The following is a 22,537-nucleotide window of genomic DNA, read 5'->3' on the forward strand; positions in this document are numbered from 1 at the left end:
TTAATGGTTATGGGTTCATGTTGCTTAGACCATGTATTTCAAATAAATGTATAAGAATCTATAACTTGAAATCAACTCCGTTTGTCTGGTGATTATTGTGTATTAATTTGAGATTGTTGTAATAACTCATAAACTAAAAATTCTAGAGCAAATCGGGCTTCAATGAAGTACAAAATATGGAGTAGAAAAAATCAAAAAGAAAAAGAACAAAGTTCATTAATTTTTAAGTGTTAGTTAACTATGTTTCGATCTTGATATGAATTCTTTGTATTCATTTTTATTCTATGCAATCGTCGAATAATACTGTAAAGAATATGTTTAGCATCACAACAACTCGAATAACAATGGGTTTATACACTTAAAAGAAAACACTTTAGGTAGTTATTGTCACAAGAAAATCGTAATATATATATTTGAATCGTCTTCTCAAAAAATTTGAACACGTGAAGTTCACTTGTTTCATGTTAAAATTCTATTAATATCAAATACGAAACGACTTACAAATAAAATGGATATAAATAAATCAGAAATATAATGGAGAGTGAAATCAAGTGAATTCATATAGAAAATAAAAAAAGAAATTAATAGGATAAAGAATCTTAATTAGATATAAATTTGTGATACACAAATATCAGGGTCAAACACATATTATACGTGACTTGTACATTTTTAAGATTTAGGTTTTCAATTTAGCAAGGTTAAAATAGGAGTAAAAGTTCTACGACCTTAATTCTTTTTCGAAAGTAGATAAAATTATATCCAATTATATAAAGACGGATGTAAATCTTTTATTATCTATTGATTACCTTCTTTTCTGTTTCTTATAGTTCAATCAAGAAACCTAAATAAAGAATTTGTACCTACCAAATAAGCTGATAGAGTTAGAGGCAGACCTATGTGGTTCCAGGGATTTACTCAAACCTACTTGGTAAAAAATTACACTGTATATATAGGATAAATTTTTAATATTTTTGTATATATACTAATTTTAAACTACCTTAATCAAAGAAGAGAAATAGTCTCGTAGTACTAGACTGTGCAACTTGGATTGCGAATGCAATCCCCAATTTGCAAATTTGATTCCTGAATAGTGTAACAACTTTTCAAAATTATAGAAACGTTCTTCTTAAAAGGAAATGCTCCCTCAAATTTTTAAAATTTTTTGTTACAGTTTATTGCGTGTAATAAAACAGTTAATAGAGAGCTACATTCAATATGACGAAGCTCATTATTCCGAATCGAAAATGAAAGAAAAGACCAATTTTTTTTTTTACGAGTCTGTTTTCAAACTTCTAAAATCGACTTAATTTTTTTTAAGAAAATAATATATTAAAAAATCATAAAACTAAATTAGTAAATAAAAAGAAATTTGAGGAAGAAATCAAATTTCCGAAAAAAAAAACAGAGAGCCGTTCGGTTCTCCCTCTAATTTCTCCCTTTCCAAATCCATTTTTTAGATTCCTTTTAATCCAAATTTAGTTTTTTTTCGTCCTTTATCTTGCAAAATTCTCCAATTTTTTCCTATTAATTACCCAAAATCGATAATTAAGTTTTTTAATCCATCAAAATTGATCTACAGATTCACTTACATTGCTAATTGATCTGTATTTTAGTTGAAAATCTGATAATTATTAGGGTTTCGGATGATGATTTAAGGGAATTTTGAAAAGAATATTTTTTGTGGATTCGAATGGCATCGGCTCAGGTTCTGCGAAAGCAAGATCTTTTGCAAGCTGGGAGAAAAAAGGTATGATTTTTTTTTCAGAAAGATTTATGATGATTGTTGTTTTGAATTTAATTCATTTAGTTAGTTGGATTACTAGATTCTAGGTAAAATTGTGTATTCCTGGACTCTGCGTATAGCAGGAGCTTAGTGCATTGGTTTGTCCTTTTGTTTCAGTTGGATTACTAGATTCTAGGTAAAATTGCGTATTTCCGGAATCTGCCTATACCGGGAGCTTAGTGCCCTTTTGTTTTTAGTTGGATTATTAGATTCTAGGTAAAATTGTGTATTCTCGGACTCTTCGTATAGCGGGAGCTTAGTGCATTGGTTTGCCCTTTTGTTTCAGTTGGATTACTAGATTCTAAGTAAAATTGCATATTTCCGGACTCTGCCTATACCGGGAGCTTAGTGCATTGGTTTGTCCTTTTGATTTTAGTTGGATTTCTAGATTCTAGGTAAAATTGCATATTCCCGAACTCTGCGTATAGCGGGAGCTTAGTGCATTGGTTTGTCCTTTTGTTTTTAGTTGGATTTCTAGATTCTAGGTAAAATTGCATATTTTCGGACTCTGCGTATAGCGGGTGCTTAGTGCATTGGTTTGTCCTTTTGTTTTTAGTTGGATTTTTAGATTCTAGGTAAAATTGTGTATTTACGAATCCCGCGTATAGAAGGAGCTTAGTGCATCGGTTTGTACTTTTGTTTTTAGTTGGATTTCTAGATTCTAGGTAAAATTGTGTATTTCTGAATCCCATGTATAGAAGGATCTTAGTGCATCAGTTTGTCCTTTTGTTTTTAGTTGGATTTCTAGATTCTAGGTAAAATTGCATATTCCCGGACTCTGCGTATAGCGGGAGCTTAGTGCATTGGTTTGTCCTTTTGTTTTTAGTTGGATTTCTAGATTCTAGGTAAAATTGTGTATTTCCGAATCCCGCGTATAGAAGGAGCTTATTGCATTGGTTTGTCCTTTTGTTTTTAGTTGGATTTCTAGATTCTAGGTAAAATTGTGTATTTCCGAATCCCATGTATAGAAGGATCTTAGTGCATCGGTTTATCCTTTTGTTTTTAGTTGGATTACTAGATTCTAGGTAAAATTGCGCATTTCCGAATCCTGTGTATAGAAGGACCTTAGTGCATCGGTTTGTCCTTTTGTTTTTAGTTGGATTACTAGATTGGTGGAAAAGAATGAATCTTTTTTGATTTAGGATGTTCTAACACATTATTTGAGCAATGTTTTATGTTTTTCTATCATTTAGTGCTTGTTCTAGAGCGAGTACTGTGGTGAAACGGGTGGAAATAGTGGAATGGTTGTTGAGGAAATTGGTTTACTGAATGTTTATTCTGATTTCTGAATAATATTAGTGAGCTGAAGATTTGTAGTATGCAGGAATTGAAAGTTGCGCATTCCTGGACCCGAATATAGTAGGTGCTTAGTGCACTGGTTTGCCCTTTTATTTTTAGTTGGATTTCTAGATTGGTGGAAAAGAATGCATTTTTTTTATTTAGGATGTTCTAACTATCATTTAATGTTTGTTCTGGAACGAGTACTACTGTGAAACGGGTGGAAATAGTCGAATGCTTGTTGAGGATATTGGCTTACTGAATGTTTATCCTGAATAATATTAGTGAGCTGAAGATTTGTAGTATGAGGGAATTGCTAGATAGATACTCCCTCCATTTCAATTTATTTCGTCTGATTTTGACTTGGTATGTAGTTTAAAAAGTAAAGAAGACTTTTGAATCTTTTATACTTAAATTAAAGATACATCGAATATGGTTAATGTACCAAATTTCCCTTTAATCTCGTGGTCTTGGAATTAAAAAGTTGGCAAAAAAGGAAAGAGACATTCTTTTTTGAAACTGACTAAAAAGGAAAGTAAGGCAAACAAATTGGAATGGAGGGAGTATTTATTTTGTGCATACTTAGATTAACAAAAATAGTATCTATTGATATGTCCCAATGATGGGAAAATTTTGAGATGGGCTGCTCTGATCTGACTTTAACTTAGCTTTTCCTGTGGGTAATTTCTATAATCAAGGGTGGAATGATCTAACTGCGGGCCACTACACCGCATTTTAAGCAAAATTTCAGTCAGTGTTGTCAAAGACTCATTTAAGATGCACGCCCTGAAGCTCAGAAAAACTCAGGGAGGGTGCTTCACCTCGCTTAAGTTGCGCTGTGAAGGCAAGGAACTGATGCTTGCACATCACTGCCATGAATTCTAGCTTGAATGGAGCTGTATTAAACAACAAATTTAATCGGCAAATAAGTGTATTACATAGTTGTTAAGGAAAAGATTATGAATGAATTTGTTACCTTTTACTTGAATTACATATTTCTGTATAAATACATTTTCCCCCTTTCATTGCACCTTATTTTTACCAAGCCCACACTTCAATTTCACTTTGCGCTTAAAGATGCAATAGACCTAACTCTCTTTTTAGAGCCTTTCACCTTTGGTGCAAGTTTCAACTACATATTTAGTCACACCGAGAAAGCAGTTGATGTTGTTGCTTGAGAACACATTTTGTAGCACATTTTTCTTTTATAGTAGTTTGAATAATACTAGCTTTCAGCAGTCATAAAAAGTTATACTTAGGTGAGATGCGAGGAAAAATTATCACTGCGTAGACCATTTTCTATGTCAATGAAAGAGCCTCTAATATCAGAATATGTAAAGGTAACTAGTATGAAATGAAGAAAGCTAGGTGATGCAGTGACACTAGAGACACTTGAACAAGTGGCTTCTTGAGCTGTTCAGATTTTTGGATGCTTTCCTCTTGGCTTGAGTTCAGCCGAATATGCAACATATGATCGTTGTATAAAGCTTTTCATGGACCGGATTTCAATTAAGATCAATGGGATCTTATCAATACTTAACTTATTTGTAAATTGTAATCACATGCACATTATCCTTTATATAGGGTGAACATTAGCAGGATAGTGTTAGCTTGGATAGTTTCTTTTTTTCCCTTATGCCTATTATTTGGAGAAAGAATATGCCTATTATTATGCCTTGATTAGCAACGGAAACAATATGTGATACTTGTTAGTTAATTAATGAATATCCGGTTGGAGTATTAGCTCATTTATAGCATGTACTCCATTATAGTATTAGTTAATTAATGGCGTGTATACTTGTAAAACGCTGTCTCTAAAGAACGGTCATTATTAAACTCCTGTACATTCTTTCATCAGGATCGGAACATGTCTCCTAAAAGATCTACACGCAACAAACACATTTANTGTACAAACCTCTAAATACAGAATTCGAATAAAAAAATATACAAGTCTCAGAGTATAGTTCTCGAATAGAACAAAACTGAAAGTAAAGATAACTCAAGGGCACGTCTGGAATGAACCACTACCTCTCGAGTATGTCCCGAAGCTCAATCTGCTAAAGAAAATACTAAGCCGAATCTGAGAGAGAGCTGTCAACCTACACAATTGTGTAGAAGCAAGGGTGAGTACCGAAAACCACAGGTACTCGCAAGTAACTCTAAACTAAGCAAAACTAGCAGCTACAAACAACTCATTTCAATCCCAACCGAACCACCGAAACTTCAATCTAGCAGCAAACCAACCAACCTATACTAAACAGATCATACTTAATAGCCAGAACCAATAGTATATCCTCATCAACCTCGGATCAACAAATAAGAGCAAGTAGATCAAATTTCACATAAGAAGGGTAAACCGATACAATCCACACATCACAGACAAAGATAAGGCAAATGCGATGCAAAATGCAATAATGATGTCATGTAGTCGTGATGCATGCTGTCCTACGATACACATCTGTTGACGTAATCAGTCCGCGCTGAATACTCAAATCAGAACCCATGGGGGCCACACATGGACCATGTATCACCGCCGGAACCAGATCCCATCGGCATCCAAATCGCTAGCCGAAGCTAGTCCATCTCATATATTTCTAGCCGGAGCTAGTCTCAACTGTGTCTCATATCCATCCATCTTCATATCAGTGTCTCAGAACTCATGCAACAGATAGTTCACACATGGGATGAATAATGAATATGCACATGTCATCAATCACAATCATATCACGATCACATCATCGTATTACACATCATCTGTCTCAATCACAACCATATCACGACCACATCATAGTATTACACATCACCTGTCTCAATCACAACCATATCACGACCACATCATAGTATTTTCCCAAGAGGTTTATGGATAGGAAAAATAAACCAGATAAAGAATTATGAGAAAATGTCGAATTGAAGATTGAATACTAACCCTCATATTAATTTAAGAAGAAACCCGCAAGAATCACTCCATTCCGATCTCTAGAACTCCTGATATGCTCAAAATACCAAATGAACACAGTCTGAGATTTTTATAACAGTACATGGCTGTTATGCACCAGAAAAACAGCAGTTAATCTTTCACTAAAAAGGCCGTAATTTCCTCATACGATAGTGAAATGACCTGATTCTTTTTTGTAAATGTCTTAAATAATGATACGGACCTGCTCGTTCAATCGGAGCTCAATTTCATGCTCGTTTGCCCAGTCAAATATCATTTCTACTCGGTAAACAATTATTTCTTATTTGCGATAAAAGTCCAATCTCGGGTTAGCGAAAATGCACCAAAATTTGCAGATAAGTCCTATAATTCATGCTCGAAATTTCAGAACCTTCGAAATAATTTTTCGATCTTTAGAACTAATAATGAACCCTTTAGTTGTCACAATTTGCTGAAATAGTGTCAAAGCATTCAAGAAGCTTAAAAGCTCACCCAAAACTCATTTGGCACTTCCCGAACACAAACCAAATATGCTACTGGCTTAAAAATGACATTTTGGACTCAATGAAATCGTCAGAATTTGAATTCGAGGTCTCCTTGACCCGGTATCCGATAAGGCGTCAAGAAACTAACTTTAGGCTCAAAAACTCGAAACGCACTCGGGGCCTCTAAAAATTCAACCAAGACTCATTCTAGACTGAGAATCACCCCCTGAATCCAACGGTGCACTCGGAATTCCATTTCGACCACCGGAACCTCGTTTGTTGACCAAAGTCAACTCTTGATCAAAATTTCACAATTTTAGCAACTTAGGACCTCAAATCTTCGTTTTAACTCCAAATTCGACTCCGTCAATTCTCATAGACCCGTTTCGACATTTTAAAACTGCTAGAATCGACGGAAATCCGATTCGAGTCTCGAAACTCCAAATGACTCGAAATAGCACTTTTAACCAAACTTTAACTCTTAAAAACTCAACCTTCCAAAAACTCAACTTTTCATCAATTTTCCTCCAAACCAACTTCGAAAATACAACAATTAGAACTCGGGGAAACTATTGGGAGGGGTAAAACGGTCATTTTATGAAAATTTCCAAAAATGACCTTTAGGGTCATTACAATGTGTGATAGTTGTTAGTTAATTAATGAATATCCGGTTGGAGTATTAGCTTATTTATAGCATGTCCTCCATTATAGTATTAGTTAATTAATGGCGTGTATACTTGTAAAATGCTGTCTCTAAAGAACGGTCATTATTGAACTCCTGTACATTCTTTCATCAGGATCGGAACATGTCTCCTAAAAGATCTACACGCAACAAACACATTTATTTAGAAGATACTTATACAGTTATACCTATTTCATATGAGTCACACCAAAAAGATGAATGAAACAAGATATGCATCACGAACTTTGTATTGGGCATTACATATAGGGCTTTAGCCTTGTATTGAGTAAGTGCCTAAGTTGGAGATAATAAGACTTGAACAGTTGATGTTTTCCATGGTTGCAAGAAAAGAAATTCTCGTTCTATGCTCTGGTGAGTGGTGATCTCTAGCTTGCCAGACACGCGAACTCCAGTCATTCTCCAAATCATATTCCATGATTCCAAAGAAGCCTATTCATCTATTGTTATAAAAGAAGAAGTTTATCCATCTATTAACTTCTCTCGTAGATCCAGTGCGGTAAAAAAACCACATTCATTTTCATTGATCAATCAAGATAGTTGCCGCCACTCCTGAAGGCTAATTCTTGGATCATACAATTGTTTTTTTTTTGTTTCATGCTTCATGCCTTCTCTTTTTCATAATGGTAGATAAATTGCTAATCATCATGAGTTGGAGCAAAGCCATGACCTAGTTCTCTTTTAACAGTCAAAACCTTTTCGGCACCGTTGTCCTCCTCGTCGTCCTATCAATGTTGTTAATCTGCAACTGGTTGCCTGAATTCTAAATATAGAATCTTTTCCTTTTATTAGTTTTGCTTTAACTTTTCTTTGATCTTATAATTCTTTATCTCGTATCGTTTGCAGCTAGAAGAGTTCCGCAAAAAGAAAGCAGAGAAGGCAAAAAAGTCAACTTCCAATAATCAACCTCATGGTTCGGGTGGAGGCTTTGATAACCAACCTTTGGACAGTGAACACACAAGAATCACTGACTCTCGTGGAGCTGGTACATCTGATGCCGTTGGTGGAGCTGTTTCAGAGTTATCTCGAGTAGATGTTACGCATGATTTCAAGAATCCTGATCTTGCACAGAAGAGTGGTTTCGCTTCTTCCTATGATGCTAATGCTAGTTCTACTCATAGTTTACACAACAATGATAATGATGCTAGCGCTACTTCTACTGTTAGTGGAAACAATCATGGTTTTACTTCTTCCATCTCTATGTCATCTCATGTTAGAGATAAAGTGCTTAAGGGTGATGAGAAACCTAAGTTATCTGAACAATTCGGTGATAGTTATAATCCCCCTGAGAAGACGGAGAATGATGGAGCCTTAGGAAGTGTTGGATTTGGATTTAATACTAGTCATTCTACACCTAATTTTCTGTCATCATTCCCCAGTTACAGTAAATTTTCCGGTTTGTTTAGTCATGATGGTGTAGCTAAAAGCGAACTAGAGGAAAATAAAACAAAGGATCTTTCTGTAATGAACACTAGTACTTCTCATGCTTTTCCTGCTAATGTTTCACCTGAAAACTCCCGTGGTCCTCATCTGCAAGAAAAACCAGGTTTTATGGATCGTTGGGCTAGTGGGTTAACTTCCTCATCATATGAAGGTAACTTTATGGTAATTTTGAATTTCGTTTTTACTTTTTTTAATCCTTTATTGTGCTTTCTCTTTACCTAGAGAACCTCATTGCCTACCTGTTATTCATCTATCCAGTTAATCAATTGGGGTTGCATAATCTGACAGCTATTTCCCTTTTTTTTTCTTTTTTATAGATCATATGCTCCCCACAACCAGCAGTACAAAGTTTTCTTTGGAAGATGGGCAAAGAGATGGTACTGTTGAAGCTAATAGTTCTATAGTTTCTGATATTGGGTATGGCCAGTTCAACAACTCTGGTTTTTACATGAATAATAATTCTTCTTCTTGGGAATCTGATTCTAAATATGAGGGCATCAGTTCTGAAGCAAGAAGTTCTTCTAGTAATTCAAAATTGTCTACAGCCACTGTTGGGAGGAAATCTCGTCCGTCTTTCCTTGATTCAATCAACATTTCAAAAGTTCCTGTGGTATCCTCTTCTCCAACTGAATCAGTTTCTGCAGACAGATTTGATCCAAAGGTTCATCCCATGGACACTTTGGAATCGTCCAACTCCAGGAACATGATGAATTCTTCAACTTTTTCTGCAAATGGGTCTGATCAGTTGAATCATCATGCTGAGAAAGACATGGGGAACATGGACAACCGTTATCAGTCTTTTGCACAAAAACAGAATGCAGACTTTGCTGCTTTAGAACAGGTTTCTCTACATTTATTTCCCTTGCTTTAGAAAGTGATAAGTTTAGGTCAGGATGTCTTCAAAGTCAAAATTTAATTTGAAAATACTGCTATTTGATGGTTAATATATGAAAAGCACTCTGCTGCTTCAGGATAGAAATCAGTATTAGAATGGAAAACCTTTTCGTTTTGTTTGGCTTAGTCATTTTAAATTGTCTCGATCAATTGTCCCTTTATGAAGCAAGTTTTCTCTGTTCGGCTGGGATGTTATGAATCCTTCTTGACTTTCTTTCATGCTCTTTTCCCCCTTGTTTTCTCTTTTTTCCTCTTTAATTTTGAAGTTTAGGGGGAGTTGTAATTTCGTGTCAGCAAAGGCATTATAATTTAAAAACTACCAGAACATACCCAGTGTAGTCCCGCAAAGTGGGGTATGGAGAGGGTAGAGTGTATGCAGGCCTTACCCCAATCACAGAGGTAGAGAGGTTGTTTCTGATAGACCCTCGACTCAAGGGAAAACAGTCCAGGAAAAGAACAAACAGGATTGAAAACATAACAAAGCATTCTGAACACTAACTGCAACAAAATAATATAATTTGAAAAAATTATTCTTAGTAGTCAGTACATTGCACCAATAATAAAGCCATCTGGTTACCAGTTATTTGAAGCACCTTGGAGAGAACTGCAGAAGTTGAGCTACCAAATTTTCTATAAATGATACAGATTCTGAGAATTGAAGGCACGATTTTGAGTGTTTCACATTGAAATGTGTAGACTAGAGTTAATTTTTAAATATAGTGGATTGTGGCTCAATAAAGTTGAATGCGATGCGAAAAATGTTAGTAAGCTAGAATAATGCCGCTAATCTTGAGGTGTGCATTAGTCAGGTTTGTTTATTTTCTATATTATTGTACATGAACCTGGAAAGGTCTGTGACTGTATAGAGATTAAGCTTAACAAAGTAAAATAATCTAACACATGAAATATCTTAATAAACAGGCTCTGATGTGAAGTGAACACCTGCCAATTACATTTCTTGTTCTTTCATCTTAAAAAAGATCTTTTCTTTATAGTTAGAAAACACTTTCCATCTGATAGTTATTTCGCCTGTTGAATGTGTCAGTACAAGAGCACTCTTCAGGTGCCTGGTCAGAGAAACTGGCAAGATTAAGAATTGTCTCTTGCATTTACAATGAGGGACAATGGATGAGGATGATAGAGGTCATGCATGATTGCATGACTCTCAGGGATGTAGCATTTCACAGCAGGTCTTAAATTGTCAAATACTTGCATGATGTGTACTTTTACATTTTTGACAGCATATTGAAGATTTAACACAAGAGAAGTTTTCTTCACAACGTGCTCTTGAGGCTTCGCGAGTTCTAGCAGAGTCTCTAGCTGCTGAAAATTCAGCCCTGACAGAGAGTTATAATCAACAGGTACACTTTTCTGTTCATATATAAAATATATATTCCCGCACTCAAAGAACACACATTTAACTTGTAGGAAGTTGAATAAATTATTTACTATGAAGCATGTTACAGCCTTCAAATATGTAGTACACTAGCCACATCTTTTCCCTAAGGGTTTGCTCATGTAACACCAGCTAACATTTGTTGTACCAAGTATAGTATGCATGTCTAACATTCTCGGAATATTTTGTTATCTATTTGAAGAAATGAGTTTCTTGCTCCAATCAGTTGCTTAATTTTCTTTTCCAGGGCAGTTTTGTTAGCCAATTAAAGACCGACATAGAAGAACTGCAGGAGGAAATTAAAGCACAACTGGTTTGTAACAAAACTCACTTGCTTACTCCCAATTATTGTTATATTCCCTGATCTGTATTCCTTTTTGCATGTACACCTTAAGTTACATTGCACAACATAGCTAAAATTGTCAATTAGTGGTAGTGGGTGTTAGTGTCTTCCACTGATTTTATCTGGATACATTTTCAAGTTGATTGACAAAGAAATGAAATGACCTATTTTCTTTACTATTGTTGATATGACATTTAAAAAGTTGTAGCACAACAAGGATGTCGCGGAAAGTTACGTGCAATTTTGTTCTTTTGTTTCTAAACAGCAGAAATATTTGGTAAGGCATTTCATACATTACTCAATTATAAAAATAAAGAATGGAAAATCCAAACAATCACATTTATTTCTGCTGTTTAGAAACAGAAGAAATGCCTAGTCACAAATAATTATTTGATTGACTTGGAGAAGAAAGAGGGGTGACCAGTCTCTATGTTGAAGCATCCAATGATCTTTCTTGTCTAAATACGTCACATTGGTGGTTTATATTTTTATTTAATAAAAATAAATTTCCAACATTAAAACCTTAGTTCTTGGTCACCCCCTTTCTTCAGTTTTGAGGAGGCTTCATGAAGTACCTTTGTTTTGTCTGTAATTTGGTCAGCCAAGGCCTAGCTCAAGTGGCAAAAGGTGGAGGATTTGTGGCTTAGGTCGCAGGTTCAAGCCCCACACCATGCAAAGCGAAGCCCGGTATTTAAGTGGAGAAGGGTAGAGGGGCGGGCCCATTATCCACTGAGTTTAGAAGGGTGTGATTGGTCCAAAGGGCGGGTCACAGACGGATTTCTCGGTTATCAAAAAAGGTGCAACAAATTCTCTATGTGGTGTTTAATGGTTTTCCAGATACAAATTTCATAAATAGATACCATTTGAACCGTATCTGCTATGCTAATGCATGTTGAAGAATGTGTTCATTCATCTTAACTCTATATTCAAGGATACACCTGTGACGCTTATGTTGGAGAACACTTTTGGAATCGGTATTGTGGAATGAACTGGTTTCTCATGTTGAGATTAGTTCAGATGTCTGTCAAGCTATCTTTGTACTAACATAGCCTGTTGAGTTCTGTTCATCATAATGGACTTGATTCTTACCATAATCTTTGAGGTATGTAATTTTCTTTGTCATTGCATCTAATGTAAGCAGGTCGAACTTGAAGCTGTGAAAATGGAATATGCAAGCGTACAATTTGAATGTAATGCTGCAGATGAACGTGCTAAGCTATTGGCTTCTGAAGTGATTGGTTTGGAAGAAAAGGTAACCAATAGTGGCATTGCCTTGTATTGCCAAATCCTTCACAAAGCCCTTATTGAGAATTTAAAATGAATTTCAACATCATTTACATCTGCTAAGTTATCCTATTTGATTAAAGAGATAGTTAAGTTAGACATATTCGGTTTTCTTATACTTTGGAAGAGGAACATACCCTTGTTTCAAAAGATAAATTGTATTACACTAGAACTATCATATCGAAAATCTAATCGTTGATAATGTTTAGTTTTTATTGATATTTCATGTTTGTTGAACTTGAAGCAAACTTAGCTTTGTGTGTGTCCAGCAAAGTCTGTTATATTGATTAGCCGACACATCTAATGCGGAGTATCTTGCTATAATCACTTTTAAAGTTTAGAGTGAGGGTATATTAGAACCCATATGGTAGCCTTCACTAAGTCCTCACTGAGGTATCTTTTCAATGTCTGTCACATGTAATACTGTTTAGATCAATGTTTGCCATGTAATACTGAGGTGGTATGTGGAGTCTGATCTTTTGTCCTTGTTCTAATGGTTTAGATCCAATCTTTGTTGTCATTTTAATTTTTCCTTTGGATCAGTGCATATAGTTCTTTCATGTTCCTTCGTTGATTATATTTCCTGTTGATATTAGAATTTCGGAACGGTCTACTCACCTTTTTGAAACTGTACCTTTTCTAGATTTCTTTTCTTCAAAATTGATTATTAAGTGCGGCCATTTGTTTTTCTGATAGATGATAATTTCCTCCACTTTGAGATAATAACTTTGTCAAACTAATCTTGCAGGCACTTCGTCTGAGATCTAATGAGCTTAAACTGGAGAGGGAATTAGAGAAATCACAAGCTGAAATATCTTCTTTCAAGTATGCTCAAAACTTGCCTGTGAACACTTCTAGGCCATAGTTTTCCCTCCTAACTCTGATCTGGTCATAGTCATCTTTCGCTTTTATTGTTCATTCCCTCCCATCTCTCCTTTATCCATTGGGATAAAAGCTAAGGGAAACTAGATATCCCACGTATCAGATATTCATGTCTACCTTTTTGTAACACCATTCACTTTCATATAAAGTGCTGCCAAAAACTTTCTGTGCCTTTCCTGGTGCTTGCAATGGAGGAAACTTTAGTAGTTGTTGTAACGCATATTGGTTACTTCCATCTACTTGTCAAAATGTATATTAGCAAGAAAGGTTAGCGAAGATTGCTATAAATTTTAGAAGTCAGAATTGAATCGTTTTGCCTTACTCATTGACTCTTGTAAATTGCATAAAATGTGGTGTTGATGTCATACGACTCTCTCTTAATCGCTGCAGAAAGAAAATGGCTAGCCTTGGAAAGGAACGCCAGGATCTGCTGTCAACAATTGATTCTCTAAAAGAAGGTAAGATGCTGGTAGTTAAAGAACCTTTTTTTTATTCGAGTGATTTTGCTTGTAATTGGTTTAGAGTGATATAGAGTTGCTATTTCTTTCCACCAGTTTCTTGTACATGTAACGACATCTTTGTTTTCTTTCTCTCAACAGAAAAGAAGCTCTTGCAGGCGAAACTACGAAAAACTTCTGATAGTGGCAAGTCACTTGATGTTAGCAGGAGTATGCCTAGTAAAAAAGATGTATCAACTTCAACAGAGGATCTCTGTATGTGGTTTCAGATTTCACAGATTACATCTTCAGGATGCCTCTTTATGTATATTTTAACATTTTTGTAGATTTCAATTATGTGGTGTTGTATTGATTCAGGTGAAGAAAAAATCATAAATACTACCATGGATGGCCCTAACTTGGGAGTTCGCAGTACTGAGGGCCCCACCTTTTCATATCTATCTGAGAATGACCAGCTCAGTCTTGAAAGTTTATCGACGGCCGTTCCTCCAGATCAGATAAGGATGATTCAAAGCATCAATACATTGATTTCTGAGGTAGCTTCTCGCATAAAATCCTTGAGACTGATCATTTTTGCACCCTCGACTACCTGTCTGCTTAGCTGTTTTATATATTTCAAGGCATTTTTACCATTCAAAAGAATTGAATAATTTTCTTCCAACTTGGATGCTTATAGTTAACCTTGGAGAAAGAAGAGTTGATGAAAGCCTTGTCACTGGAATCATCTCAGTGCTCTGAATTGCAGGTAATATGAGGGAAGCTATCCTTGTCACTTGTTAGTATTATCATCCAAAAAAAATTTCTCTTTAGGATCTAATATGTGAGTCAAATTATTTTCACCTTAAGGATTCTTTTTCATCTTTTTTCCTTTCTGTTGCTTCTAACATAAACCACCAATGTTTTATTGCATATGTAAATTTTTTTTGATCAAGTCTCCCTTTTGTAAGTATGCTTTTGCATGTTCTTTCAACATCTATTAATCTTCATGTAGTGCTTTGTGTTGGGAAGTGCAATTAAAAGTTCACTGCTTGGATACTAATAATATTCTCTCTCTACACNAAAAAAAAACATAAACCACCAATGTTTTATTGCAAATGTAAATTTTTTTGATCAAGTCTCCCTTTTGTAAGTATGCTTGCACATGTTCTTTCAACATCTATTAATCTTCATGTAGTGCTTTGTGTTGGGAAGTGCAATTAAAAGTTCACTGCTTGGATACTAATAATATTCTCTCTCTACACTTGTTTGATGGATTTTTGTTTTTGTTCCTTGTGGAGAATAGGAGTTAAACAAGGACTTAACCCGAAAGCTTGAAGCTCAAACACAAAGATTGGAGCTTTTGACTGCTCAAAGCATGGCAACTGGTAATAACCAAACAAGGCTACCAGATGCTTTATCTGTGCAGGACAGCACCACATATGCTGATGAAGGTGATGAGGTAAAATTACCTACCTTGAAACTTTCATTCTATAAAGGTGTTTTGTGAACCTTTCTTGTACTGTAATATGACGTGTAAATATAACTGTTCCATATGCTTATAAAACTCCATCCTCTTAAAGTTATCTTCTTTGCTCCTTTTGTCTATTAACTTTTAACAATTTTACTTATATTTTCACTTTGTATTTTGAATTAAAGTTTCAGTTGGCATGGAATGCCAATCCTGTTGCTGCTTGCGCCCTCAGATTCGTTATTTAACTTTTAAGTCATTCTTCAAGAGTAAGCTGCTTTAGTTCTTTTATAGGCTAAGAGATAACTAAGTTTGAAATTCTTTCTTTTACTCTAAGCTACTGCTGTAGCTTAACAGATCTGTCAGTGATGTAGAAACACCGTAAAATATAAATACCAGTTATCAAACACCCACAAATGGTAGAGGTTCTTACATAGCTTAGCTAGTCACAGCAATGGCTATGACGCAGCATCGCCTTAAAAAAGCCTACCAAAAGGACTGTTGCTTTTTTTTCTTTTTTGAGAGCCAGTCAAACACTCTTTTCTCCAACAAACTCTAACCTTCTGTAGTTTTGTGTCATTTAGAGATCTTGGAATAACAGCATAACACAGCATGTCATATGGTTGTGAGGTGTTCGTCCTCTTGGTGTCTAACTGTTCTCACTCTTTCGCTTCCTCAGCTTCTTCTAATTAAACTTGATAGTCGATGCTTTCTCTTTGAGTATACTTTCTTCTTTTGCATCAGGTGGTGGAACGGGTCTTGGGATGGATAATAAAGCTATTCCCTGGAGGACCATCAAAGCGGAGAACCAGCAAGCTTATTTAGTTCAACGAGTTTTGTACATCATATAAGCTCCTTTTCTCCTCCGCGCCTTGTATTTTTGGTAGCCAGATGGAGATGGTTTTCATGTTCTATTAGTGATTCATAGTCCCAATTCATTTCCCAGAAGAAGCAAATTGCTTCAAAGAAGTATTTAGAAGAAATGATTGATTACTTCACAGATTTGGCAACAAGATGAAGTTTGGTTAAATATTATATTAAATATTTAGAAGATATAGTTTTACTTGTGAATTAATAGTGGGAGAAAAGAGGAAAAGGATCAAATGTATCATTTACTTCGAGAAATAATGTCTTTTTAATTACTTTCGGTGTTGTCTTAGTACTAATGTATTTGTTAATTTTGTTTTTAGGCCTAATACCTACTCGTCACCTTTTTGTTTGTCGAGAGTCAAATTGTATGGATTTTAATCAACATTTTAAGTTGTAATTTTTTGTCATATTAATATTAGAAAGATTGCAACTTATAGTATTTTTAGTATAGTTTTTGAACATTTAAATTTAAATTTTTAATGGAACCTAGGAAGGATAAGATGTATACAAATCTTATGCTACATTAGGGTAGAGAGTTTGGTTTTGATAGATCCTTAGACTTAGCTCAATAGTAAAGTTATGACATTAATATATAATAATAATTAGGCTTAGAATTAAATATTTAATGTAAACTCAAAGTTTGGTTTCTTGATTAGTCTTTTTGTATGTATTAGTTCATAACTTTTCAAAATACTAGATTTTAATGGCGACTTTTATATGAATTAGTGGGGGTTTTATTTGCCACTAATACTATCTTTTAGCTGCAATTGTTATTTTATTTAGTGGCGGATTTAGTTGCCTGTAAACAAACTTTTAGCGGCGACTGTTGTAGGAATTAGTGGCGGTTTTTGTTGCCAGTAACACTTACTTTTAGCGGCGACTCTTTTATGAATTAGTGGCGGTTTATGTTGCCACTAATACTTACTTTTAGCGGCGTTCATATATGATTGCGGCGGTTTTGTAACCACTAATACTTTCTTTTAGGGGCGACTATTATATTATTTAGTGGCGGTTTAAGTTGCCACTAATACTACCTTTTAGCGGCAACTATTATTTTATTTAATGGTGATTTTTGTTGCCACTAATATTATCTTTTAGCGGCAATAGTTTAATGATTTAGTGGCGACTTTAGTTACCACTAATACAACCTTTTAGCAGCAATAGTGTAAAGATTTAGTGGCGACTTTAGTTGCCACTAATAGAACCTTTTAGCGGCAATGATTTACTGGCGACTTAAGTTGCCACTATTACGACCTTTTAATTTAATAATTTAGTGGTGATTTTTGTTGCCACTAATATTATCTTTTAGTGGCAATAGTTTAATGATTTAGTGCCGACTTTAGATGCCACTAAAAGGACCTTTTAGCGGCAATGGTTTAATGATTTAGTAATACTATTTTTAAGCGGCAATAGTTTAATTATTTAGTGGCGACTTAAGTTGCCACTAATACGACCTTTTAGCGTCAATAGTTTAATGATTTAATGGCGACTTTAGTTGCCACTAAAAGCACTTTTTAGGAGGCACTGGTTTAATGATTTAGTGGCGACTTTAGTTGCCACTAATACTATCTTTTAGCGGCAACTGTTATTTGTATTAGTGGCGGATTTAGTTGCCGCTAAAACAGACTTTAGTGGCGACTTTAATTGGAAATTGTGGCGATTTTTGTTGCCACTAATACGCACTTTTAGCGGCAACACTTATATGATTTGTGGCGGCTTTTGTTGCCACTAATTTTTTTTTTCGTGGAGACTATATATTTTGGCGGGTTTAGTTGCCACTAATACTTTTTTAGGGGCAGTTCTTATATGGTTTAGTGGCGGTTTTAGCTGTCATTACTACTATCTTTTAGGGACAGCTCTAGCTACCATTAATTCTATCATTTAGCGGCAATAGTTTAATGATTTAGCGGCTGTTTTAGTTGCCACTAATACTATCTTTTAGCGGCAATTGTTATATAATTTAGATGCGGTTTTAGTTGCCACGAATATTAACTTTTAGCAACATTTGTTATAACTCTTTGGAAAAGTCATAGCTTATTGAAAAAGTTACAACTCAACGAAAAATCACAGCTCTTTGAAAATAGTTACCACTTATCGAAAAAGTCACAACTGATTGAAAAAATCATAACCTAAGTTAGAGATATTTAGTAATTTAACATTCAAGTTAAGAGTTCATATTTTGAGGTAATATAGATGTGTGACAAATTTTATTTGAACCCAGTTTCTGTGTGTCCATTCGTGATGACCTAGTAAATGATACTCATAATTCTTTAGGGGTAATTATAACTTTTTTTTGAAGTTCATAGGTCACGAAATAGGAATCCAAAATTATCTCATTTTTTTGTGTGTATTTGCCATGAATTTTTTGAAATATGTGTAACCGACTTTGTTTGAGCTCAAATTTTATGGATCTATATATGACGACCTAACCTAGTAAAGGATACTCATAATTTCCCAGGGGCATGCATTATTTTTTTTGGACTTTATGGGTCATGAAACAAAAATTCTTGATTAGCTTGACTTCTCGTGTGTATTAGTTCATAAATTTATCAAAATATATGTGATCGACTCCGTTTAAACTCAAACTTTGTGGGTCTTTTTCTGATAACCTACTAGACAATGCTTGTGGTTTCCTCGGGGCAGACGTCGCTATTTTAAAACTTTATGGGTCACACAATAGGATTTATGGATTATCTCATTTTTTGTGTGTATTATCTTATAAATTTTTTAAAATGTGTAATCGATCCTGTTTGAGCTAAAATTTTGTGGGTCTATTCATGATTACCAAGCAAATGATACTCATAGTTTTTAGGGACAAACATTATTTTTTTGAAGTTTAATGGATAAAAAATAATAATTTTGGATTATCTCAAGTTTTTGTGTGTAATGTATATGATTTTTTTCAAAATATGTGTGATTGATTCTGTTTGAGCTTAAATTTGTGGGTCCATTTGTGACGACCTAGTAGTTTTTCAAGGGTAGATATTGCTTTTTTTTGGAGTTGGGTCATAAAATAGGAATACATGATTATCTTGACTTTTCGCGTGTATTAGTTCATGAATTTTCTGAAATATTGGTGTCCAACTCGGTTTGAGCTTAAATTTTGTATGTCCATTTTAGACAACCTAATAAATGATACTCATGGTTTTTAGGGGTAGGTAGATGTCACTTTGTTTTTGGAGTTAATGGGCCATGAAACATATATTTTGAATTTTTTTTATTTTTCGTGTGTATTAGTTTATAAATCTGGCACCTTGGAGCACCTAAAGTTTGTTATAAAAAATCTTTATGAGGACCTCCGTAATGTGTTAGGGAAGCATAGCGAATATTCCCACCATTTTAAAGCATATTTTCACATTTACGAGCCAACATTTAAGAATTACATGACTTTTTTTGTATTTTCGTGTGTATTGGCCCACTATAAAAATGGTGACATTGTACGTACTTCTCCGACAACTGCCTACTAAGGGTTCCGTAAAGGTTTTGTAAAGAAATCGTTCTGAAGTCATATCACCAAAATATTCATGGACTAACACACCTAATTTCTATAAATTGCCTGCTAAATGCTCAAAATGGAATCTAATAATGGTGACACTGTATGTACTGCTCCTCCAACTCCCTACGGAGGGTTCCATAAATGTTACACAAAGAAATCATTCGAAAGCTATATCAACAAAATATTTATGAGCTAACACACACGGAAAATCGCCTAATTTCTATAAATTTCCCCCTTTATACCCAAAATGGACTCCGAAAATGGTGAGACTGTACGTACTGCTCCCCAAATCCTTACGGAGAGTTCCATAAAAGTTTTCAAAAAATCGTCCAGAAGTCATATCACCAAAATATTCATAGGTTAACGAAAAACTGAGAAATCGTCTAATTCCTGTAAATTGGCTCCTAAATACCCAAAATAGACTCCGAAAATGGTGAAACTATACATATTATTCCCCCAACTCCATAAGGAGTGTTCCATAAAGGTTTCGCAAAGAAATCATCTGGAAGTCATATCACCAAAATATTCATGGGCTAAGACAAATAAAAATTGAGAAAATTACCTAATTCCTATAAATTGGCCCCTAAAGACCCAAAATGAACTCTAAAAATGGTAATAGTGTACGTACTTAATTCTCCTTCAACTCCCTACGAAGGATTTCATAAAGGTTTCGCAAATATATCATCCGGAAGCCATATCATTAAAATATTAATGGGCTAACACACACACAAAAAATTAATATTCATGGGCTAAACCACAAAAAAATTGAGAAAATCGCCCAATTTATATAAATTGTCCACTAAACGCCAAAATGGACTCAATACGTATTGCTCCCCCAACTCCATACGGATGGTTCCATAAAGGTTTCAAAAAGAAATTGTCTGAAAGTCATATCACCAAAATATTCACTGGCTAACACACACAAAAAACTGAGAAAATCGCTTGATTCCTTTAAATTAGCCCTTAAATACCCATAATGGACTCTGAAAATGGTGATATTGTACGTACTACTTTCCTAACTCCCTACAGAGGGTTCCATAAATATTTCACAAAAAAATCGTTTGGAAGATGTTTCATCAAAATATTCATGGGCTAACACACACGAAAAATTGAGAAAATCATCAAATTCCTGCAAATTGGCCCCTAAATACCCAAAATGAACTATAAAATTGGTGAGACTATATGTACTGCTCCCCCAACTCCTTACGGAGGATTGCACAAAGGTTTCACAAATAAATCATCTGGAAGACATATCACCAAAATATTCATGGGCTAACACACACAAAAAGCTAAGAAAATCACCTAGTTCCATTAAAATGGCCCCTTAATGCCTAAAATGGACTCTGAAAATGGTGAGACTAGACGTATTGCTTCCCCAACTTCCTATGGAGGGTTCCATAAAGATTTTACAAAGAAATCATTTGGAAGATGTGTCATCAACATATTCATAGGCTAACACACACACATAAAAATTGAAAAAATTGTCTAAAACCTACAAATTGGCCCATAAATATCCAAAATGGATTATAAAAATGGTGATACTGTACTTACTTCTCCCCCAACTCCCTACGAAGAGTTTCGTAAATATTTCTCAAAGAAATCGTCCGGAAGCCATATGACCAAAATATTCATGGTCTAACACACACAAGAAACTAAGAAAATCACCTAATTCTTGTAAATTGTCCCCTAAATGCACAAAATGGACTCTGAAAATGATGAGACCGTACAATTCCTACGAATGGTTCCATAAAAATTTCACAAAGAAATCATTCGGAAGCCATATCAATAAAAGTTTCATGGGTTACACACGAAAAATTGAAGAAAATCACCTAAGACCTGCAAAATGGTGTCCTATATACCCAAAATGGATTCCGAAAATAGTGATAATGTACAAAGTGCTCCCCTAACTCCCTACAGAGGATTCCATAAAGGATACTCAAATAAATCATCGGGAAACCATACACCAAAATATTCATGGGCTAACACACACAAAAAACTTAGAAAATTGCCTAATTTTTGTAAATTGGCCCACAAATTCCATAAATGGACTCCAAAAATTGTGAGAGTGTACATACCTCTCCCCCAACTCCCTACTGAGGGTTCCATAAAGGTTTCACTAAGAAATTTTCCGGAAACCATATCACCTAAATAATCATGAACCAACACACACAAAAACTGAGAAAATCGTTTAATTCCTCTAAATTTCCCCTAAATTCCCAAAATAGACTCTAAAATTGTGAGATTGTACATACTGCTCCACTAACTACCTACGGATGGTTCCGAAAATTTTTGCAAAGAAACCGTCCGAAATCCATATCACTAAAATATTCATGGGCTAACACACACGAAAAATTGAGAAAATTGTCTAATTCCTATAAATTGGCCTCTAAATGACCAAAATGGACTCTAAAAATGGTGATATTATACGTACTTCTCCTCCAACTTCCTACGAAGGATTCCGTAAAGGTTTCGAAAAGAAATCATCTTGAAGCCATATCACCAAAATATTAGTAGGCTAATACACAAAAAACTGAGAAAAATTGCCAAAAAATGCCTAAAATGGACTCTGAAAATGTTAAGAATGTACGTATTGCTCTCCTAACTCCTTGCAGAGGGTCCCATAAAGGTTTCACAAAGAAATCGTCTGGGAGCCGTATCACAAAAATATTCATAGGCTAACACACATAAAAAATTTAAAAACTGCTTAATTCCTATAAATTGGCTCCTAAATACCCAAAATGAAATTTAAAAATACAAATACAGTGTATACTTCTCCCCTAACTCCCTATAGGAGTTTTCGTAAGAGTTTTGCGAAGAAATCTTCTGGAAGTCATATCACCAAA

General features: G+C 34.8%; 1 protein-coding gene across 2 annotated transcripts; it reads left to right on the plus strand.

Moving 5' to 3' along the window:
* Window positions 1–1,397: 1,397 nt before the first annotated feature.
* On the plus strand, window positions 1,398–16,503 carry LOC125861917 (protein BLISTER-like). Of its 2 annotated transcripts, XM_049541832.1 has the most exons (13): window positions 1,398–1,747; window positions 8,028–8,775; window positions 8,942–9,465; window positions 10,760–10,879; window positions 11,162–11,227; window positions 12,399–12,509; window positions 13,290–13,366; window positions 13,814–13,881; window positions 14,023–14,136; window positions 14,239–14,417; window positions 14,558–14,626; window positions 15,164–15,319; window positions 16,073–16,502. In XM_049541832.1, exons 1-13 carry the CDS (start codon window positions 1,691–1,693, stop codon window positions 16,151–16,153), a joined length of 2,370 nt encoding a protein of 789 aa, XP_049397789.1. In that variant the 5' UTR covers window positions 1,398–1,690; the 3' UTR covers window positions 16,154–16,502. The 2 variants fall into 2 exon arrangements, with proteins under 2 accessions (XP_049397789.1, XP_049397790.1); XM_049541833.1 differs by lacking the exon at window positions 11,162–11,227 and having other exon boundaries at window positions 16,073–16,503.
* The last annotated feature ends 6,034 nt before the right edge of the window (window positions 16,504–22,537 follow it).

Source organism: Solanum stenotomum, chromosome 4 (assembly GCF_019186545.1).
Source record: "Solanum stenotomum isolate F172 chromosome 4, ASM1918654v1, whole genome shotgun sequence".
In the NCBI taxonomy this organism is placed as follows: Eukaryota; Viridiplantae; Streptophyta; class Magnoliopsida; order Solanales; family Solanaceae; genus Solanum; species Solanum stenotomum.